Source organism: Danio rerio, chromosome 24 (genome assembly GCF_049306965.1).
Source record: "Danio rerio strain Tuebingen ecotype United States chromosome 24, GRCz12tu, whole genome shotgun sequence".
In the NCBI taxonomy this organism is placed as follows: domain Eukaryota; kingdom Metazoa; phylum Chordata; class Actinopteri; order Cypriniformes; family Danionidae; genus Danio; species Danio rerio.
Genome location: NC_133199.1, coordinates 26,320,282 through 26,339,290, shown reverse-complemented (window position 1 = coordinate 26,339,290; position 19,009 = coordinate 26,320,282). Strand labels below are relative to the sequence as shown.

Below are 19,009 nucleotides of genomic sequence, written 5' to 3'. Positions count from 1 at the left end.
TGAAGGTTGAGTCTAATGCATTTATGACAGAGATCATCATTTCTAATTTGATGTAAAGTTTTATGTGTTTTATTGCAGAGCTACAAAAATAATCAAATTAAATGTTTCAGTAAAATGTTGTAAATAAATCAGATTTTTTATATAAATATTGTCACTCGACAGATAGAGGACTTCAGTAAGCAAATCAAGGCAACAATTAGTGTATTTCTGTTAGAAATGATATTGTTTTATTTTTACTGTAATAAGTTTATTTAATAAATGTACAAAAATACTCTATTAGTAAATATAAAGCAATGTTTTCTAGTCATTTTTAAACATTATAAAATTAATTAGCCATGGAAACTATTTTTACCTTCGGTCCACAATCTTCAATCAAGTTTGGTTTTTGGCCCTTCATAAGAAAAAGTTTGGTCACCCCTGCTGTACACAATGCGGTTATGTTATATAACACAGTAATCTCTTAGTTACTGTAAGTAGATTGTAAGTACAGATACGATAACATAAAGTGTATTGTATAATATATTCATACCTTAGGGGTCTGTCTTAAATGTTTGGTAGTTAAAATGTAAAAAGTCGCCACACCATTAGTCTTTTACTGACTGATAGTGATTGATGGTGCTCCTGCCCATCCCCAGTCTTCTTCAGTTGTTTGCTGACACACACGCAAACATTAACACACTCCATTTTTCTTGGTCTCTCTCTCCTGCGCGCTCTTTCGCTTTTGGGTTTTCTCTTGTCATTTTAATCCCCATCTCTCGCGCTGTCTTTCGCTCGCTCCTTCTTTGCTCCTCTCTCTATTTCACTCCTCCCCTTCTAATAAATTATGTATGCCATTTCTGCTAGGCTGAGGGCTGCATCGCTGCCTTGCTGAAATTGCTCTCTCTCTCTCTTTCTCTCTGTCTCCCTCTCGCTCTTGCTCTCGCTCTGCACACAGGACCGAGTCTGCTCTCTCAGAGCTCACTGCAGCTCAGCTCGAACCCAGAGGGCTCCCTCCAGTACTCCGCCAGCTACCACAGTAATCAGACCCTGGCCCTGAGCGACTGCTTGTCCGCACCGCAATCCCAGAAGCCTCAGCCCCCTCCACGCTCCAGCGGCCAGCCCGGAGGAGCCGTGCACAGCTACAACCAGGTAAGAGCTGCTCTTCTTTCCTCTATTCCTCCCAGTATCTGTATCAGTCCTATTTCTTTCTCCGCCAAAAATCCGGGATGTAGTGGCTTCTGCTTGTGCTTGTGCTTTCTTTTTCTTTTTTTTCGGGACTGGCACAAAATGATTTCCGGGCTCCAGCTGGGATCATGTTTCAAGCTGCTGCCTAAAAAGTGATTTGGAGACCTGATTAAAGCAATTAACTGCAAGACCCAAGCATTTGTTAGCAGACGCCAGTGGTACTGCATTGCATTGAGCAAACTTTGTCATTATCCGGGGAGTTAAATTGTGCCCTGTTGATGAGACTGTAATTACAGGCAAACCCTGCAGGGCGGTTTCTCCCAACTTTCATTTCTTTTAAATGAGTCTCGCGCACCTGCTACGAGCTAGAAATGTTCCCTTTTTTTTTTAGAAAAAGGTACGGTTTGTGTTCAGACCATGTGCAGTTTTCTTCCGTGCTCGCTAATTAACCGGATGTTTAGTGCATGCAAATGACAGATGAAATGGCTGAGCGGTTGGTCACGATAAAGCTGACACTGGCACATCCTCTCTGGCTCGCTCACCCACCCTTGCGTTCTCTTCCCTCTCTCATCCTTTGACACTTTTAATGAACACATAGGCCCTCTGTCTTTTAATGAAAGATACCCAGCATTCGAGACCCTCAGTAGTTGTTTCTGAAAGAGTCGAGGGGGGAGGTTTCTGTGGAGGTTCTTTGAAAACATTCTTGTTTTAAATTAAGGCAGTTTCTCAGTAAAGAAACACTTTGTTCTTGCTTGGAAGGTTTTTTTTTTTTGTATACTGTAAGAATTAAATGTGTTGTTTTCATGTTGTGCTTTCAGAGTAGCAAGATTTCAGTATTGAATTTTGACAAGTTCATGGTTCTGTGGTAACCAAATTAGTGTGACCAAAATGAAAATTAGGTCATAATTTATTCACATTCATGTTGTTTTAATCCCAAATAGAACACAACTACAAATATTTTAAGCAAATCTATGATTTCCACAGAATGTCTGCGACCCAATAACTCTAATGCTTGAAATGTAAATCTATAACTGTGCATTCACACTGAAAGCGGCGAGAGCATCAAAGTAGCCGGAAGTCATTCATTTTCAATTCATCTTTGCTGGTGTGGGCATTAAGGAGAAATGAAATCAAGTTAACTTTATGGTACTGAGCTATGACCATGTAACAGTCCAGAGAAAACAGTCCTGTGAAATTTGGTTCCAACAACATTTGTTCCCAAAGGTTTGATTATTGCAGTCGCCGGATTTCCAATCATTTACAATGATTATAATCTGGGACATGCATTGAAAAAAGAGACTGGGGAGTTATTGATTTACATTAATGTTATTTATTTATTTATTTATTTTTAAAAAGCGTGAATCTCATGTGACAGTACAAAACTGCTTCAGAAAATTTCAGATATATGGACACATATTGGATAAGTGGAGCAAAGCCACACACGCAACAACTTGATCTTCCATTGTTAAATGAATTTGATAGAAAATGTGCAACATTTTCATGCTATAATTAGGCCCACACGGAATCTGCACGTGCAGAATTCCGCAGATTTTCCGCAGAATTCTGCAGATTTCTGCAGTTTTTTAGCCCATTATAAATTCTGTTTATTTACTTGAGTAAATGTGTAAATCGGAATTTATTCAGTTTTTATTCAGTAATTTATTACTTTTTATTTAATATATTAAAGTGTAAGTTATGATACTCCGCTAGATACTCCCAAAATAATTCCACAGAAATCCGCAGATTTTTACCAAAATTCTCAGCAGAAATAACAAAAAACGTCCGCAGATTCTGTCTGGCCCTAGCTATAATGCATGTTTTATGTGGGAATGTAACTGATTTGCTGATAATGCTGCAACGACTCCTTTAAATACGATATAAATTTGATACTCTCATCACTGGAGCTGTGAAGGCACACAGCGTTGTCGCTAGGGCGGCCAGAGCGAGCTTTGATGCTCTCGCTGTCTTCGGTGTTAACGCAAAGTTAGACTTTTAACATAAATAGAAGCTCATCTAAAGCTGCTTGACGTGCAAACAAATGTCTTCTTTTTTTGTTTTTTTGCAGAAGTTCAAATTAATCGCATTGATTTTCAAGCAGCAAGCAAGCATGCTCGACTTTCCAGGATCAAATTTGGGTGCTGTGAACATTGTTTGCTTTCCAACGTTTACATGTGAATAAAAGCCTTTAATAAATCTGTTGGGTGACATGGTGGCTCAGTGGTTAGCACTGCCACCTCACAGCAAGAAGGTTGCTGGTTCGAGTCCCGACTGGGCCAGTAGGCGTTTGTTTGTGAAACTTGCACGTTCTCCCCATGTTCACGTGGGTTTCCTCTGGGTGCTTTAATTTCCCCCACAGTCCAGACATCGGCTGTAAGTGAATTGAATAAACTAAATTGTCCATAATTTGTGAATAAGTGTGTATAGGTGTTTCCCAATACTGGGTTGCAGCTGTAAGGACTGCGTAAATCATATACTGGAATAGTTGGCGGTTCATTCCGCTGTGGCAACCTCTGCAATAGAGACAAAGCCAAAGGAAAATGAATGACTAAATAAATCTGTTCATCATATAAAACAATTGTTTCTCTTAAGAAGACTTTAAATCGTTCGGTCCATTATAAATTTATTTTTGAATCTCATTGAAGAGTTTTGCATGAACAGCTTTTAGATGAAGGACAGAAATGTCTGATTTGATTAAAAAGTATCCTCCCTTGTGTTCAGAAGATTAACAAATGTCATAATGGTTTGGAATGACACAAGGGTAGGAGTAAGTAATGAAAGACTTTTCATTTGAGAGGATAATTATGCTCACCGAGCTTTCATTATAATTATGCTCACCAAACTTTCATTATACTAATAAGTGAAATAAAAATCTGGTTTTATTGCAAGATAAATCTACTACTTAAATTGTGTTCATACTTTGTTGATGTTAAAACACTCAAGGAAAGTCTGTTCATTCTGCAGCCATATTTGTAAAACCTCTGCATAGCTTTTTCGAGCATAAAAGACGAATCTATTTCCCTTAAAGGCTGCTTTGTAAACTACTATGTAAACATATATTTTAAATCACCAGCAAAATTTAACAATAACTGTACATTTAATGTGCTAGAAAGAACCACCAGCAAGCATTTTTTGTTTAATAGACATTGAACGGTAGACAGCTATGCTAAAACAAGACTAAACTTGGGCTGTCAGTGAAAATCTAATAGACATAGCCCAAAACTAGACTAGTGGTCAAATAGACCGATTAGACAGACTTTATACAGTATGTGTAGTCATTCATTTCTGTTTATTTGATGACTAGTCTTGTTTTGGCCTATTCTTAATCATTTATTAGATTTTCACTGACAAATTTAGCCTTGTTTTAGCCAAGATGACTATGTTTAGACATTTTTTAAAAGCAAAAAATGATATAGTTTTTTATTAGCATGCCAGTTTATCATATTTCTAATTATTTTGTTATAATGAAATGACTCGCTCATGCTGAACATACTCTAGAGCAGTGTTTCTCAACCATGTTCCTGGAAGACCACCTACTCTGCATGTTTTGAATGTCTGTTACACTCATTACAGGTCCTTCAGTCTCTGCCAAGTGCTCTGTTAAAGAGACATGGGAAATATTCAGTTGGTGGTCCTGCAGGAACATGGATGAGAAACACTTCTCTAGAGTATTGAGCTTATTCTTCAATGCGGAAGTGTGCTCGTATTTGTGATTTTGTGAACTTCCGATTTAGTTGCCTATGGGTGAATTGCTTAATAATAATAAATGGCAGTAAACGGTCAAACTACTCGCTCTACAAACAATTGTTTGCATGACAGACAAAGCTGAATAATATAATAACAAAATATCCATTTGCAACATCTAGCAGCGTAACATGCTGTTTTTAACATCTAAAAATGAACGGAAGTGAATGAGAGCAGAAGTCTCAAGTTAAAAAGATTCAAATGGCTGCGCCCGCTCCTACACGAAGTATAAGGTGAATAGAGCACATCCTGACAATTGTAACCACTTCTAATTGGCATTTGTATTCACATGCTCAACAACCATGATGTGATTGGCTACAATCCTAACACTCCAATAGATGTTATAAATAGAAACATTCAATACTCTTCTGGTTTCTTTTTAAAAACACCTAGAAGCATTTAAACACTCACTTGTACTGTCACGTTTTTATCAGTTAAGCTTCTGTAAGTTCCTAATGTTTTTACTGTTATTCCAGCATCCTTTCTTTCTCTTGTGTTATTGCATGGACTGTTGGGTTGATTCTGTTGAGGGTAATCTGAAGAGGACTTGTCTGCTCCGGGATGGGTTTATATAACACAACGCATCAGTTAGGTGCTTTTATGTAGATATTTTTAACGCCATAAACCTCTTGTACTCTAAATAATTCATCCACATCAGGAACCAGTAGCAGTCTCTTCAAGTAGGGCTTCCTCTTCTCTCTGTGTGCCAGGATGCTATTCTTCGTTTTAGTGAGAAAAGATGGAAAGATAAAGGTTTTGGCAGAAGAATGATGGTATAATTGCACCTCGGTATAACATGATATTGAGCTATTTAAATGCCTTTATTTAAATCTTCACAACCCAATCTTTTTAAACTTGAGAGGATTTGTTCGTCTCTTCCATTTGATTTATTAAATTCTTACCAGGAATCAGCATATTCCTGAAAATAAAAGATCGTTACAAGCAAAATGGTTTGAGATTTGGCACAGGAGAACTTTTTAATAATGGTTCCCCTCGGAATTTATTAATTAAAAAAAAAAATTATTTTGATCTATTATATTGTTAATAAAGTGTCCCAGAAAAATAAATGAACTATAATATTGTTGTTTGATTGTGTTATTTAAAAAAAAAATAGTTTGTTTATTTGTTCGTTTGGTTTTTTCAATTTGTTCATTTATTCGTTTGTTCGTTACAAAAAAAATTGTTAGTTTGTTTGTTTGTTCGTCCGTTTGTTTGTTTATTCGTTCATCCGGGTTTTTTTTGTCCTTCTGTCAATCTGTACGTGCGTACGTACGTCCATTTGCTTGTTCATTCATTCGCTCGTGTGTTTGTTTGCTCATTTGCTCCTTCCTTCATTCGTTCGTTTGTTAGTTTGTTTGTTCTCTGGTTCATTCATTCATTCATTCATTCATTCATTCATTCATTCATTCATTTACTCATTTACTCATTCTATGAGGCATTTAAAGTATTAGTAAAACAAAGCAATTCATTTAGTTTTATTTATTTGTTTATTCATTTATTCATTTAATTATTCCTATTTTACACACTTCAACAATCTGGCCATTTTCTTAATTTTATTGGCTGACTGAATTGTTATTTTATTTTCTCACTCGCTTACTCGCTCACTCACTCACTTACTCACTCACTCACTCACTTTTTTCAGCTTTTTCCCTGCTTTTACCAGGGGTCACCACAGTGGGATAAACTACTGGCACATGTTTTGCTGTTGATGCCCTTTCTGCCACAACACCCATTCACATTAACACACTGTGGCCAATTTAGTTCATCCAATTAACCTATATAGCATATTTTTGGAGCCGAACACCTGGAGGAAACACACAAAGATACAGGGAGAACATCCAAACTCCATACAGATAGGTCTCATGTGAATTACAATGTGAATTACAGGGGGGTTGGGAAAATTTACCTTTAATTAATGCTTGATAATAATAATATTATTTATAATAATAATAATAATAATAAAATATAAAATATAAATATACATTTGACCATCCCTATACATAATGGTTCATACACTTGTGAATGCATGATCACATCAGTCTATGCGAGAAAAAAATCCTTCAACAGTCTGAAACGGGCTGGTAAACATCCTAAGTGTTCACAAGTCTATTTTCTCCTAGAATAGGTGTTTGTATCTACATATAGCCTGCAATTAAAGTCGAATTAGACACAGTTGGTATAGTTTGACCAACAGTAATGTCTGAAATAGCTAATCAGAGGATATTGTTGGTCAAATTACTATATCTCTCAAAACAAATCCCTCATTCATCAATTTTCCTTCAGCTTAGTCCCTTTTGTTCATCATCGCCACAGCGGAATGAACTGCCAACCCATACACACTCATTTACACATACATACACTACGGCCAATTTAGTTTATTAAATTCACCTAGAGTGCATGTCTTTGGACTGTGAGGCAAACTGGAGCATCCAGAGGAAACCCATGCGAGCACAGTGAGAACATGCAAACTCAACACAGAAATGCCAACTGACCCAGCCGAGGCTCGAACCAGCAATCTTTTTGCTGTGAGGCGACAGTACTACCTACTGTGCCACCGCATCGCCCCCTTTACAACTTAAATATGTTAATTAATCTAGATGCAATTTAAAAAAATACATAAATGACTGAAGCATGTATTTCACAAACTCGAGACCCGAGCCTGTGACCTTCTTGCTCAATCATGCTAACCACTTAGCCACCATCCCGCCCTGTTATTTTATTTATTTTTTTATTTTACATATTTGCTCTTGCTATGTTAGGTTTGGTTTAGTTAAACCTTTTTTTCAATCATTTTGTCTAAATGTTGCTCTACATGGAAATATCGGGATCACCAAAAATTTTAGGCCAATTCAGGAAAATTGAAGTCCCTTTCATCTCAATAGTAAAAGTGGCCCTAATGTTCTGTATTTTGCCTATGGCCAGCTGAGAACTCTCAACCGTGGAAAAACTGTTCTTGAAAAAGAGATTGTTCGTAGGTGATGCAGAATCTTTAAGAACAGTCAAACAGTGCTGAGTTTAGCTTTAAATGTCACACACTTATCCAGCACAATCATTTTCTCCATCTGCAAGACCTTGGGCTCATATTTATTCAACTTTCCAGACTATTTGAATATTATTACCTGATATCAATGCAATGAAGGGAAAAAAAGCAGCTAAGCTTCTCTTTTTTCCCCCACTGGAAATTGCACCGACTGGCAGTTAAAAATAACCTAATTTATTCTGAATAAGAATAATCAGGTTTCATGCTTTCAGTAAATGAGAAACAGTGGAACCAATGTTTCATTGTAATCACCCACAATCATCATGGTGATTATGAGGAATCTAAAGGAAGAAATGTTTATTCACATGCCAAAGCGTCTTTCTAAATGACGGGCACTGTGCCAGCATTAATTAGGCTGTGTGTGTCTGTGAACGCCTGCCCTTCTGAATTATGGACGATACAACATTCATTGACATGAGGGTGGTGATCCCGTGAGGATTTGCGGCATATGTACTGTATGTTTATGCAATAACTTCCATTTACATGCTTTTTTATTGGTTCCGGAAACATCTTGCGTCTGTTTCTCCAGGGAATTATTATGCATTTAAAGGATTTCAGATCAGGATTTATGACCTTGTCCCATATATTACTATCTGAATATCCATTAATCAAGATAATTCATCCAGGAATTACATTTTTATGGTCATTCAGTTACCTTCATGTCCTTCAGATCTTGAACGGACATTAATTCTTAATGAAATTGATATTTTGAAGAATGTTTGGGGGTATTTGGTATCCTGTATGACAATCAGTAGGATTTTACATAGGACTTTACATGTTCAGAGTAAAAAAGGGGTTAGAAAATCACTCTGGAGCCCTGAAACCCTGCCCACTCTCTCTTTGAACTGTTGCCTTCTGGCCATCACTACAGAGCACTGTGCACCAGACAGACACAAGAACAGTTTTTCCCCCAGGTCATTTCCCACCTGAACCACTTTTAAATACCACATATGCACATTGCGCTCTGTAAATAGGACAATTAATCTTTCTCTAGTTATGAATACTAGTGTTATTTCCGATATGGGAAATAAATTTTAAACATTGAACGTTTTTACCTGGGAATAATATTTCTAAAGAAGCTTTTGACATGAAATTTGAGATTTAAGTAAAAACCCAAAACAGACAAACATAAAACTAAAACAAAACAAAAAAATCTGAAAAATGAGTTAGGTGTAGACTATTGAATGACACAAGGAGAAAGCACTAAACAACTGAGATATATTTAGTGCTTTAAATAAAATGTTTTTTTGGTGTTGGGAGGCTGTGTTTTGGATCATTGTCTTGCTAAAATGTCCACCCTGGTTTCATATTCATCATATCGATAATGTGGATGTTGGACGAAAGCAGCTAATATTCATTTACAATGACAAAGGGCAGAGGGTTGCTGAATAACTACTGAGATATTTCAGCTGCGGACTGGGCTTTCACAGCTTTTCTACACCCCCCTTTCTTTATGTGTTCAATACTTTTCCCCTGAGTGATTTCATTTTATTACATATAACTCAATTTGTATACTAAGTTAGTTATGTTTTCTCTGCATATTGAATTTATTTGGTTGTTACCAACATACAATAACATTTTCAAGTCAACAACACCTTTATAATTATGTTTTCTGAGAAAAATGGTATTCAATATTTATTTCCGACTCTGTGTACATATTTTAATTTTATTCTAATCTGCGCTATGTTTGTATATTGTACTGTCTGTTCTGAAAGGTCCTATCATTAAGGGTGTTTTCACACCTGCCTTATTTAGTTCAGTTAAATCGCACTAGAATTTGTTTTCGCTCTAGGTGTGGTTCATTTGAGCAGGTGTGAATGTAGCATTCGCACATGAGTGCACACCAAAAGTGTAGCAAAAAAGCTTACCGAGACCTCCTTTAAGAGGTGGTCTTGGTACGCTTTCAAACGAACCCTGCAGTGATTAGTTTGTGATGAAAATATCATTTGAACTAAACAGACCTAAACCTCAAAAAGTAATGCGCCATTCTGGGCTAATCCAGCTGACGTAGTCCGATGCGCAACAAAAATATTTGTTGACAGCACTTTATCAACAATTTTAAACAGGGAGAGGGAGAGAAATGGTAAAAAAGAGTGATGGATCATTGGTAATATTTCCAGAAGATGACCATGTCACAGTTTAGCTAAATTAATTCACGCCTCCTCCTCAAGTGAATTGCGATGCGCCTTCGACGTTTGCAACACACTTAAACATTGCTTTCCAGCTGCAGCCGCACTTCATACTCGAAATGTATAGTTTGTCTAAAAGGATGTATACAAGCTATATAGTGTACTATGACCAGGGATACAATCAGCCAGCGCAGTTGTCCCTCCATAGTAAAAGTAGCATTTTGTGTCAGCCGGTTTGTTTCATTGGCATTTTCCCACACTTTACTTCTGACCAATCGAAAACCAGTTTAGGAAATACAGTACGTTCAACAACCTCTGGCCAATGAGTGATGTGGATTTTGTCACATGACTGCATTTTGGTTCTTTTCAACTGGTTCGGACCAAAGCAATCGGTGTGGTGTGAAAAGGACCCAGAAAACAGCTGAAAAATGCTTTAATGTATCATTTGTTTCCCTTGGTCCGGACCAAATGAACCGAACCACAGATGGGAAACCACCCAAAGACAAATTCCTTGTCTGTGAAAAACCCACTTGCCAATAAAGCTCATTCTTATTTCAGATTATAAGTGAAATTACTCCATACATCTTCTGTATTAACTCAAGCTTCAAGTTTAATGATTGTTTATCTCATATATCTCACTCTCCTTACAGGTGACATCTAACCGTGCAGCCCAGTTAGCTGCGGGCGACTCCTCTCAGAGCCATGGCGCTGGCCTGTCCGACTCCCAGCATTCGTCTGCAGCGTCCGGCCCGGGCCTGTACTACTCCAGCTCTACTCTGCCTGCCCAGCGCATCAGCTCGCCCCTGAACTCAATGCAGTCCACAGCGGCCAGCGGATCCCCAACCAAACTGCAGCGTCTGGGTTCAGCGAGCGATACACCTGGCTACGCAACCACCCAGCGCCTGCCCTCCTCATCCTCCTCAGCCTCCCCCAAACCTTCTCCCGGTCGGCTCGCCAAATCCTACAGCAGCAGCTCACCAATCAATGCGGTGGGCATCGGAGGATCGCCCGCTACTCACGCTTCAGGCTCTCCTCACCGGTTAGCTTCTCCGCCCAATAACGCATCGCCAATCTATCAGCAGCTGCAGACCACAGGAGTGGCTTCATACGCCACGCTTTCACCCACCAAAAGGCTGGTGCATTCATCTGAGCAGTACAAGATATCCCACGAACTCTACGCAACTGCCACTTTACAGAGACCGGGCAGCCTTGCTGGTGAGTACAACTCTTGACCTCTCTTTGACTCGCCAACTGGGACTTTTGTGTTGTGGTAATAACACTAAAATGGAGTGGGTGTTTCTTTTTGGATGGATTTGAAGCATGAAATATGTCCAAGAAAACAGTACAAGTCCATTACTTCCTATAATCCGGAAATTAATATTTTGTAAAACACTCAACTCGTATTATATGATTAGAAACTTTACTTGTAATCCAAAGCTTGCAGGTTTGAGTCTCAGTAGTGGCAGGAATTGTAAGGGGTTAAAGTGAAAGTACAATGCTCTCTTCTGCTCTTCACAACTGAGGCGAAACTATTAAGAAAGGCAACAACCGCCCAACCGCTCCCTGGGCACCACAACAAACGTGGCTGCTCACTGCTGTGTTCACAGGTTCTGTGTGAGTTAGTGTGCGTATGTGTGCAGTTAGATGGTCAAATGCAGAGCACAAATTCAGAGAATGTGACACCACACTTGGCCACATGTCACAACTTTCACTTTCATTATAAAGAGCAGAGTTTGCAGATAATTTGAGGTCTGCTTGGTGGAGTGTGTGTAATATGTATAATTGATTTTGATCAGCTTTGAAGTGAAGGAGCATCTACACTGACAGCGATTTGATGTGATCGGACGGCATTCATTTTATCTGAGAGCTGGTTAAATGAGGCAACATATGCACAATATTGAGTGTAACTTTATTCAAATGTGCGGTGATGCAATTTGGCTATTACTGGTGAGAACATGAGCCACTGTCTGATATGATACTAAAGTTGAAACAGGAACTACTGCCATGGCTATTAGCGAACCAAAACTAAACAATACAATTTAAATAATTTTGTTATTTGTATGTAAATTATGTATGTGTATTATTTTTTGCAAAACAGAAACTATGGAAAATATTCTACAATTCAAAACCTTCATCAAACTAACTATAACTAGAAACCTACCAATAAGTCTTGAACATAACAACATGCTAATTAATTGTAGCAATATTCCCACCTTCTCACCTTGCTAGAAATAGGCTGTCTGTGTGTACTATGTATGTTAGCAATATGCTAGAAACATGGTAATTCTTGAAACAAGCATGTATTAATACATACTTTCAGCTATGGTTACAGCTGGAAAACATTAGCAGCATGCTAATTCGTACAAGCATGTAGGCAGCTGGCCAATTAATGTAAAGCAAGACAACAGTATAGTAATTCATGCTAGAATGTGTTAATTCATGCTAGCAACATAATTGATTTTAAAACATGCTTATTCTTGTTAACAGCTTGCTAATTTATACTACTAGCAGACTTGCTTTGCTTGGAAAATGCTAGTTGATGCTACATGCTAACTCACATAAGGAACATTCCAGCAACATGGTCATTTTTGTTACGGTTATAGTCATATTTGTAACATTTTAAAGGTAGGAATTTGCTTCCAATGCTGTATGTGTTAACAACATGATAGTGTTAAAAATTATTTGTACTGTAAGGAAGTTAGCAGCAAGCTTATTAATGTTAAAACTAGACAATGATAAAGTAATTCATGCTAAAACATGTTAACTCATGATAGCAACATATTTTATGTTATTTGATATTAACATGCTAATTCTTGTTACTACAAACAGACTCGTTTTGCTTAGGAAAATGTAAGTTGATGCTACATGCTGATTCACTAAAGGAACATTGTAGCAACATGGTCATTTTCATTATGGTTATGGCAATGTTTGCAACATGATAACTGTAGGAATTTGCTAGCAGCATGCTATATGTGTTTACAACATGATAATTAAAGTTTGAAAATTAATTCGTACAATCAAGTTAGTAGCAAGCCAATTAAAGTTAAAGCAAGACAATGATATAGTAATTCATGCTAGAACTTGTTGACTAATGCTAGCAACATAATCCATAATAAAACATGCTAATTCTTGTTAGCAGCTTGCTAATTTATATGTCAAACAGACTCAATTTGTTGGGGAAAATGCTAGTCGATGCTGCTTAAGGAATATCCTAGCAATATGGTCATTTTCATTAGTTATGATCATATTTGTAAAATGTTAACGGTAGGAACTTGCTAGCAATATGCTATATGTGATTACAACATGATAGTTAGAACAAGCAAGTTGGGCTAGCAAGCCAATTAATGTTAAAACAAGACAACAATTTAGTAATTTATGCTAGAAGATGTAAAGTCATGCTACCAGCATAATCGATGTTAAAACATGGACATTTTTGTTAGCAGCTAGCTAATTTATACAAACAGACTTGTTTTGCTTGGGAAAATGCTATGCTGCATGCTAATTCACTTGAACATTCTGACAACATGGTAATTTTTGTTATGTTATGGTCATGTTTATAATATGTTAATGGTAGGTACTTGCTAGCAACATGCTATATGTGTTAACAACATGATAATTAATGTTAGAGAACATGCAAACAATACGTTAATATGCTGAAAACATGCTAGCAATCTGTTAGTTTTTGCTAAATCAGAGTAATTTCTACAAACAACTTCAAAGTTTGTCAGCAAACTTTACTTATCTATGTTTTTCTGTTTAACTCTTATTTTAAAGCATTATATGTGGAAAGGACACATTACGTTCAACTTGATAACCTCTAACACTGAGAGAAAAATTACTAACAAACATCAAAGTCCGAACATCAGTAGCTTCACTGTTATCAGAATTAGGTAAAAACCCATGAGACCTGGGTGTATAAACACAACTTCATGGCAAACAGGCAAATGCTGTATGATTCTCATTTTAGTTTTCACATATAGAAAGCGCCCAGGGAAGCACATTTGTTTCCTATGCATGCTTTCTTTGCTGATCCCTGCATTCAGCCCCTTAAGTCTAGAGACTTCAGCTCATCCTTTGAAGGAACATCACACTTTGAAATGGAGACTCATTCTCGCACCACAGTTAGACATCAAAGAGATGCTTTAACAATTTCATTTTATTTTCATCCATATACCATACAGGACTGTTATTGTTATTACTGTTGCTATTTTTGTATTTAACATGCTACTTTTTCCATAATACATCTTTGTGCTGAAAATACTCTCAGTCAGTCTTAGGTCAAAATAGCAGTCTTTGATTAAAAACAAAAATACTGATGCGGCTGGGGCTTTTAAAGAGCAGTGCTTTTAAACTCGCCAGTGTGTTGGGTTTAATAGCTTCATTAATTGCCTGTTGATTTTCAATTTCCATTTATCAGAGTTAAGCCTTACAGAAACAATCTCCTTTTATTAATTGAGAGCATCCCATTTCACACTTCTAAGGTTATTTGCATGCGTTATTGTGTTGAAAGACACAGATTATTAATGCTTATCTGTTTTCTGTGATTATTGCGTTTTAAAATATTCTTTATTCCTGACGGCGAATTTCAGCAGCTTTTGCTCATTAATATTTTGTGGAGATTGATGCATTTTGCTTAATTTATTTAATAAGAAACTTAAAAAGAAAAAATTTTAAATATAAAGATTTTGTTAAACATTGTTGTTTTGTGATTCTTTCTAGCTAAACTAAAGTGAAAAAAACACTTGAAAAAACATAAGAATGAACATAATAGAAACAGTAATAATAATAATAATAGTAATAGTAGTAGTAACAATAATAATAATAATAATAATAATAATAATAATAATAATAATAATAATAACACTTAATCACAATTAATTTGACTAATTGTAAAATAAAATAAAAACCTAATAAAATTGACAAAAATACAAAAGCTTATAGTGAAATAGGAAATATCAATAAAAACAATAAAAACTATAATTAAATATTTCTACACTAAATAAAACAGTTTAACAAAGCATTTAGTTGTTTTATTTAACAATTTCACTTTTAATCTAATATTTCTTTTTAACTGTGAGATTTTAAATCAATTATGTAATAGTGTACACTTTTATGCAAATACCTTTAACAGATATCGTCATTTCAAATTTAACGTAACATTTTGGTTCTTTGTTTTATTGCTGAGCTACAAAAAATTCAACAGAATTTAAATATTTCAATACATCAGACTTTTAAAATGTAAATACTGTCACTTCACAGGTAAAGGACAGAGGACAATGCTCAAGTCATTGGCAGCAAATTTAGGCAAAGGCTCGTCTAGTGTATTCAGAATTAAACTAGCAAACAAATTAGAAAATTGCCCATAGTAAATCTAATGTAATATGGTTTGGAATAAATGTATATTCATTTTGGGATTTATTCAGCCCACAGCCCTCAATCAAGGTTAATTTTTGGCTCATTATAAGAAAAAAGTTTGGGCATCTCTGATCTAAATCAACCATTTAACAGGATTATTGTAGACTTGTTTAAGGTTATTGTTGATTACAGTTGGATATTACCTGCCACATTGTCAGGCCTTCAGCAAACATGCTGAGGGAAAACATCTTTTAGAAACATGTCTTTTAGATTTCTCTTAATGTGCCTTAAGCTAAACTCTTAAAGAGTTTATGAACCTCCCATACTAAGATTCTGGCATGTAGTCTTGAAGAGTTCTTGATATAAACGTGACAGCTTTCTTTATTTGACTGTTAAATAACTGGTACATCTCTTAGAATTTAGGTCAGATTCATCCAGTAAGTGAATGACTGTGGAAGTGTTTCCAGAATAGTTTGCTGTACATGCATCAGACATTTAGTTAAAAGTCCTTGGCATGAAGTCTGAGGCATTTCACTCCAGCACCAGCGGGAACAGTTTTTCTAGTTTATATAGGAGTCTGTGCGGGAGCCACTGACCTGTCAGGTCAAATATTCCAGCTGTATAAAGAGTTATATTCGCTTTACTTTAAAATTTCACTTTTAAACAGTTTCTTTTAATTGTGAGATTTAGAAAGAATTGAGAAACAATTTTGAAATATATATATTTCTTTCAGTGTATACTTTTGTTTTATGTTGAAACCAGAAATGCAGCTGCATTCAGAGCAGGAGCCTGTTGCTTTCTTTCTAAATCACCCGTTTAACAGGGTTATTGCGGACTTGTGTAAGGTATTGTTGATTACAGTTGGATATTACCTGCCACATTGTCAGGCCTTCATCAAACCTGCTGAGGGAAACATGCGCACAATGGGAAACAGCCAAACTGTCACTCAGCCCAAGCTGAGCCATCACAGCCTCTCCCGCTTGTCTATTTGATTAAAGTCCGGCATCCCGTGGCTGTACACCTCCACCAGTACCCGACAATGGGCTATTTCCAGCATGCTGGCCATGGAGTGAAAAGAGCGAGCCCAGTCCACACACCAGAGCACTGACCGAAAGCTGATTAGATTTGAAACCAGTTACTTAGCATAGATGGGTGACTTTGTTTGTGAGGCTTCCGTGGTTTCTGAAGGGTGTTTAATGTGTTGGGCAGGGCTGTGTTGTGTGGTGTGGCAATAACATGTTAGTTACATGCTAAATCATGTTTGTAGCTTGCTAACAACATATTCATTCACAGTTGCAACATCATGTCAACTCATGCTAGGAACATGGTTGCAACATGTCATTTCAAACTAGAAATGCATCACATGGTAAATCATCTTGGAAACATGTTAGCATGCCAATTGAAACATCCTAGCATTATGCATTCATAACAGTGAACATGTTTATTCATGCTAATAGGCTACTATTTTATGTTGAACCCATGATAGCAAGATGGTAATTTGATATTCATGCTACCAACCTGATAATTCATATCAGAGGCATCCTAAAACATGTAAATTCTTGCTAAAAACATGCTAATGTTTGTTTAAATCAAACTATTGATGCTTACAACATGCTAATTCATGCTAGAAACATGTTAGACAAATTATTCATGCTAAAATCAAGCCAAGTCCTACTGACCGAAATGCAAATTATTGTTAGCAACATACTAATTCGTGGTACAGACACATTACACCAAACATGCTAATAAAATATTAATCCTCACAAAAACATATGACAATTCATGCTATAAACAGCTATTAATGCTCGAAACACGTTAATTCACGCTAACAACATGCTAATAAATCCTAAATGCAAATCCATGCTGAATACAGTGACATGATGCTATTTCATGGAAGAAACATGCTAATTTATGCAAGAAACATGTTAGCAGTATGGCAATTATTTTTAGAAACTTGCTATATCATGCAAGCAACATGCTAGCAGCATGCATATTCCTGTTAGATAGCAGCATGCTAATTAGTTATGTCGATTAATGATAAAAAAAAAACATGCTAAAATTCATGCTTACAACCTACTAATTTAATCTAGAAACATGCTAGCAACATCATAATTCATGCTAGCAACCTGCTAAATAGAGCCTAGTCCACCCATTGGTGCACTGACCAAAGGCTGATTACAGACAATAGCTTAGATGGGAGATTTTGTTTGCAAGGCTTCCCTGGGTTTTGAAGGGTGCTTAATGTGTTTGGTGAGGCTGTCTTTTGTGATGTAGTATTTGGTGTGATCGCTGTCGAGGGGCTGATGATGTGTGTCATTACAGCCACAGGCCATGTGGGCTGTGAGGATAGCAGAGTTGGACTTGTAAGACTGAGAAAGATGGACTTTAGCACTTGAGATTCTTCTGCACAAGGTTCCAACACTAGCACAGAAATAAGGTGAAAAGTGCTGTGCTGTAATGGAGAATCAGGGTAAACAGCACTGAAACATGGTGTTTACTGGAAAAACAGTATTTTCTGGTCTGCTTTGAGTGGTTAAAATGACTCCTGAATGAGCTTCTCACTTCACACGAGCTTCTGATTGAAAGTGCTATTGAAGTACAGGCTGTTTACAGCATAACTAATTTTAAAGGTAGATTTTTTTTTCTTTTTTATGAGAGTAGGGATGCTATACTTTACACTTGTTTAGTAGAGGAAGGTTTTTTATGAGCCAAGTTTACATTAGATGTGAATTTTGTCAGACAATATAAGTAAGAGCAAAAAGCTAAGGCACCATTAAATCATTTGATGAAGTTAGTTTTCTTTGTTGTACTGATTGATTTACAAATTTATACTTTTACAGGTAGTTTGGCCTATTTAATAAAATACCAAAACCATTAAATTGTCATATTATTAATAATATTACTGAATAATCAATAATACAAAAATCCAAATAGTAGTTACTAAGGCTATTCATTAGGGATGCTCTAATCATAGGATTTTTGCAGACGATAGCAAGTACCGATTCTTTGTCATGTTGATCAGCCGATACTGAGTACCGATTCTGATTTTTCAAGCTTTATAATGCCTAAAGCACATTTTCCCTTAAAGTATGATGTTTAAGTGGAGATCTCTCCTTACCTAAGAAAATAAATGATGTTGCATACAGTATAATCCCTTAAACATGTTTTTTTTTCACTATTTAGTGTGGACTTGTAATGGTCAAACACATTCATACATTCATTTTCTTGTCGGCTTAGTCCCCCCACTAATCTGGGGTCGCCACAGTGGAACGAACCGCATACTTATCCAGCAAGTTTTTTCGCAGTGGATGCCCTTCCAGCCGCAAGCCATCTCTGGGAAACATCCACACACACATTCACACACACTCATACACTACGGACAATTTAGCCTACCCAATTCATCTGTACCGCATGTCTTTGGACTGTGAGGGAAACCGGAGCACCCGGAGGAAACCCACGCGAAGGCAGGGAGAACATGCAAACTCCACACAGAAACACCAACTGAGCCGAGGTTCGAACCAGCGACCTTCTTGCTGTGAGGCAACAGCACTACCTACTACGCCACTGCCTCGCCATGGTC

At 36.8% G+C, this 19,009-nt stretch overlaps 1 protein-coding gene across 11 annotated transcripts in view; it reads left to right on the top strand.

The window, feature by feature from the left end:
* Window positions 1-19,009, top strand: part of ctnnd2a (catenin (cadherin-associated protein), delta 2a) — a 579,694-nt gene that overhangs the window by 278,827 nt on the left and 281,858 nt on the right. For 8 of the 11 annotated variants that reach the window (XM_073940674.1, XM_068217203.2, XM_002666654.8 and 5 more), the window contains 2 exons: window positions 935-1,128; window positions 10,725-11,289. In XM_073940674.1, the coding sequence (XP_073796775.1) occupies window positions 935-1,128; window positions 10,725-11,289 (759 nt within the window). The remainder of the gene's footprint in view (window positions 1-934; window positions 1,129-10,724; window positions 11,290-19,009) is intronic. The other 3 variants (XM_073940678.1, XM_073940677.1, XM_073940679.1) reach the window with 1 other exon arrangement.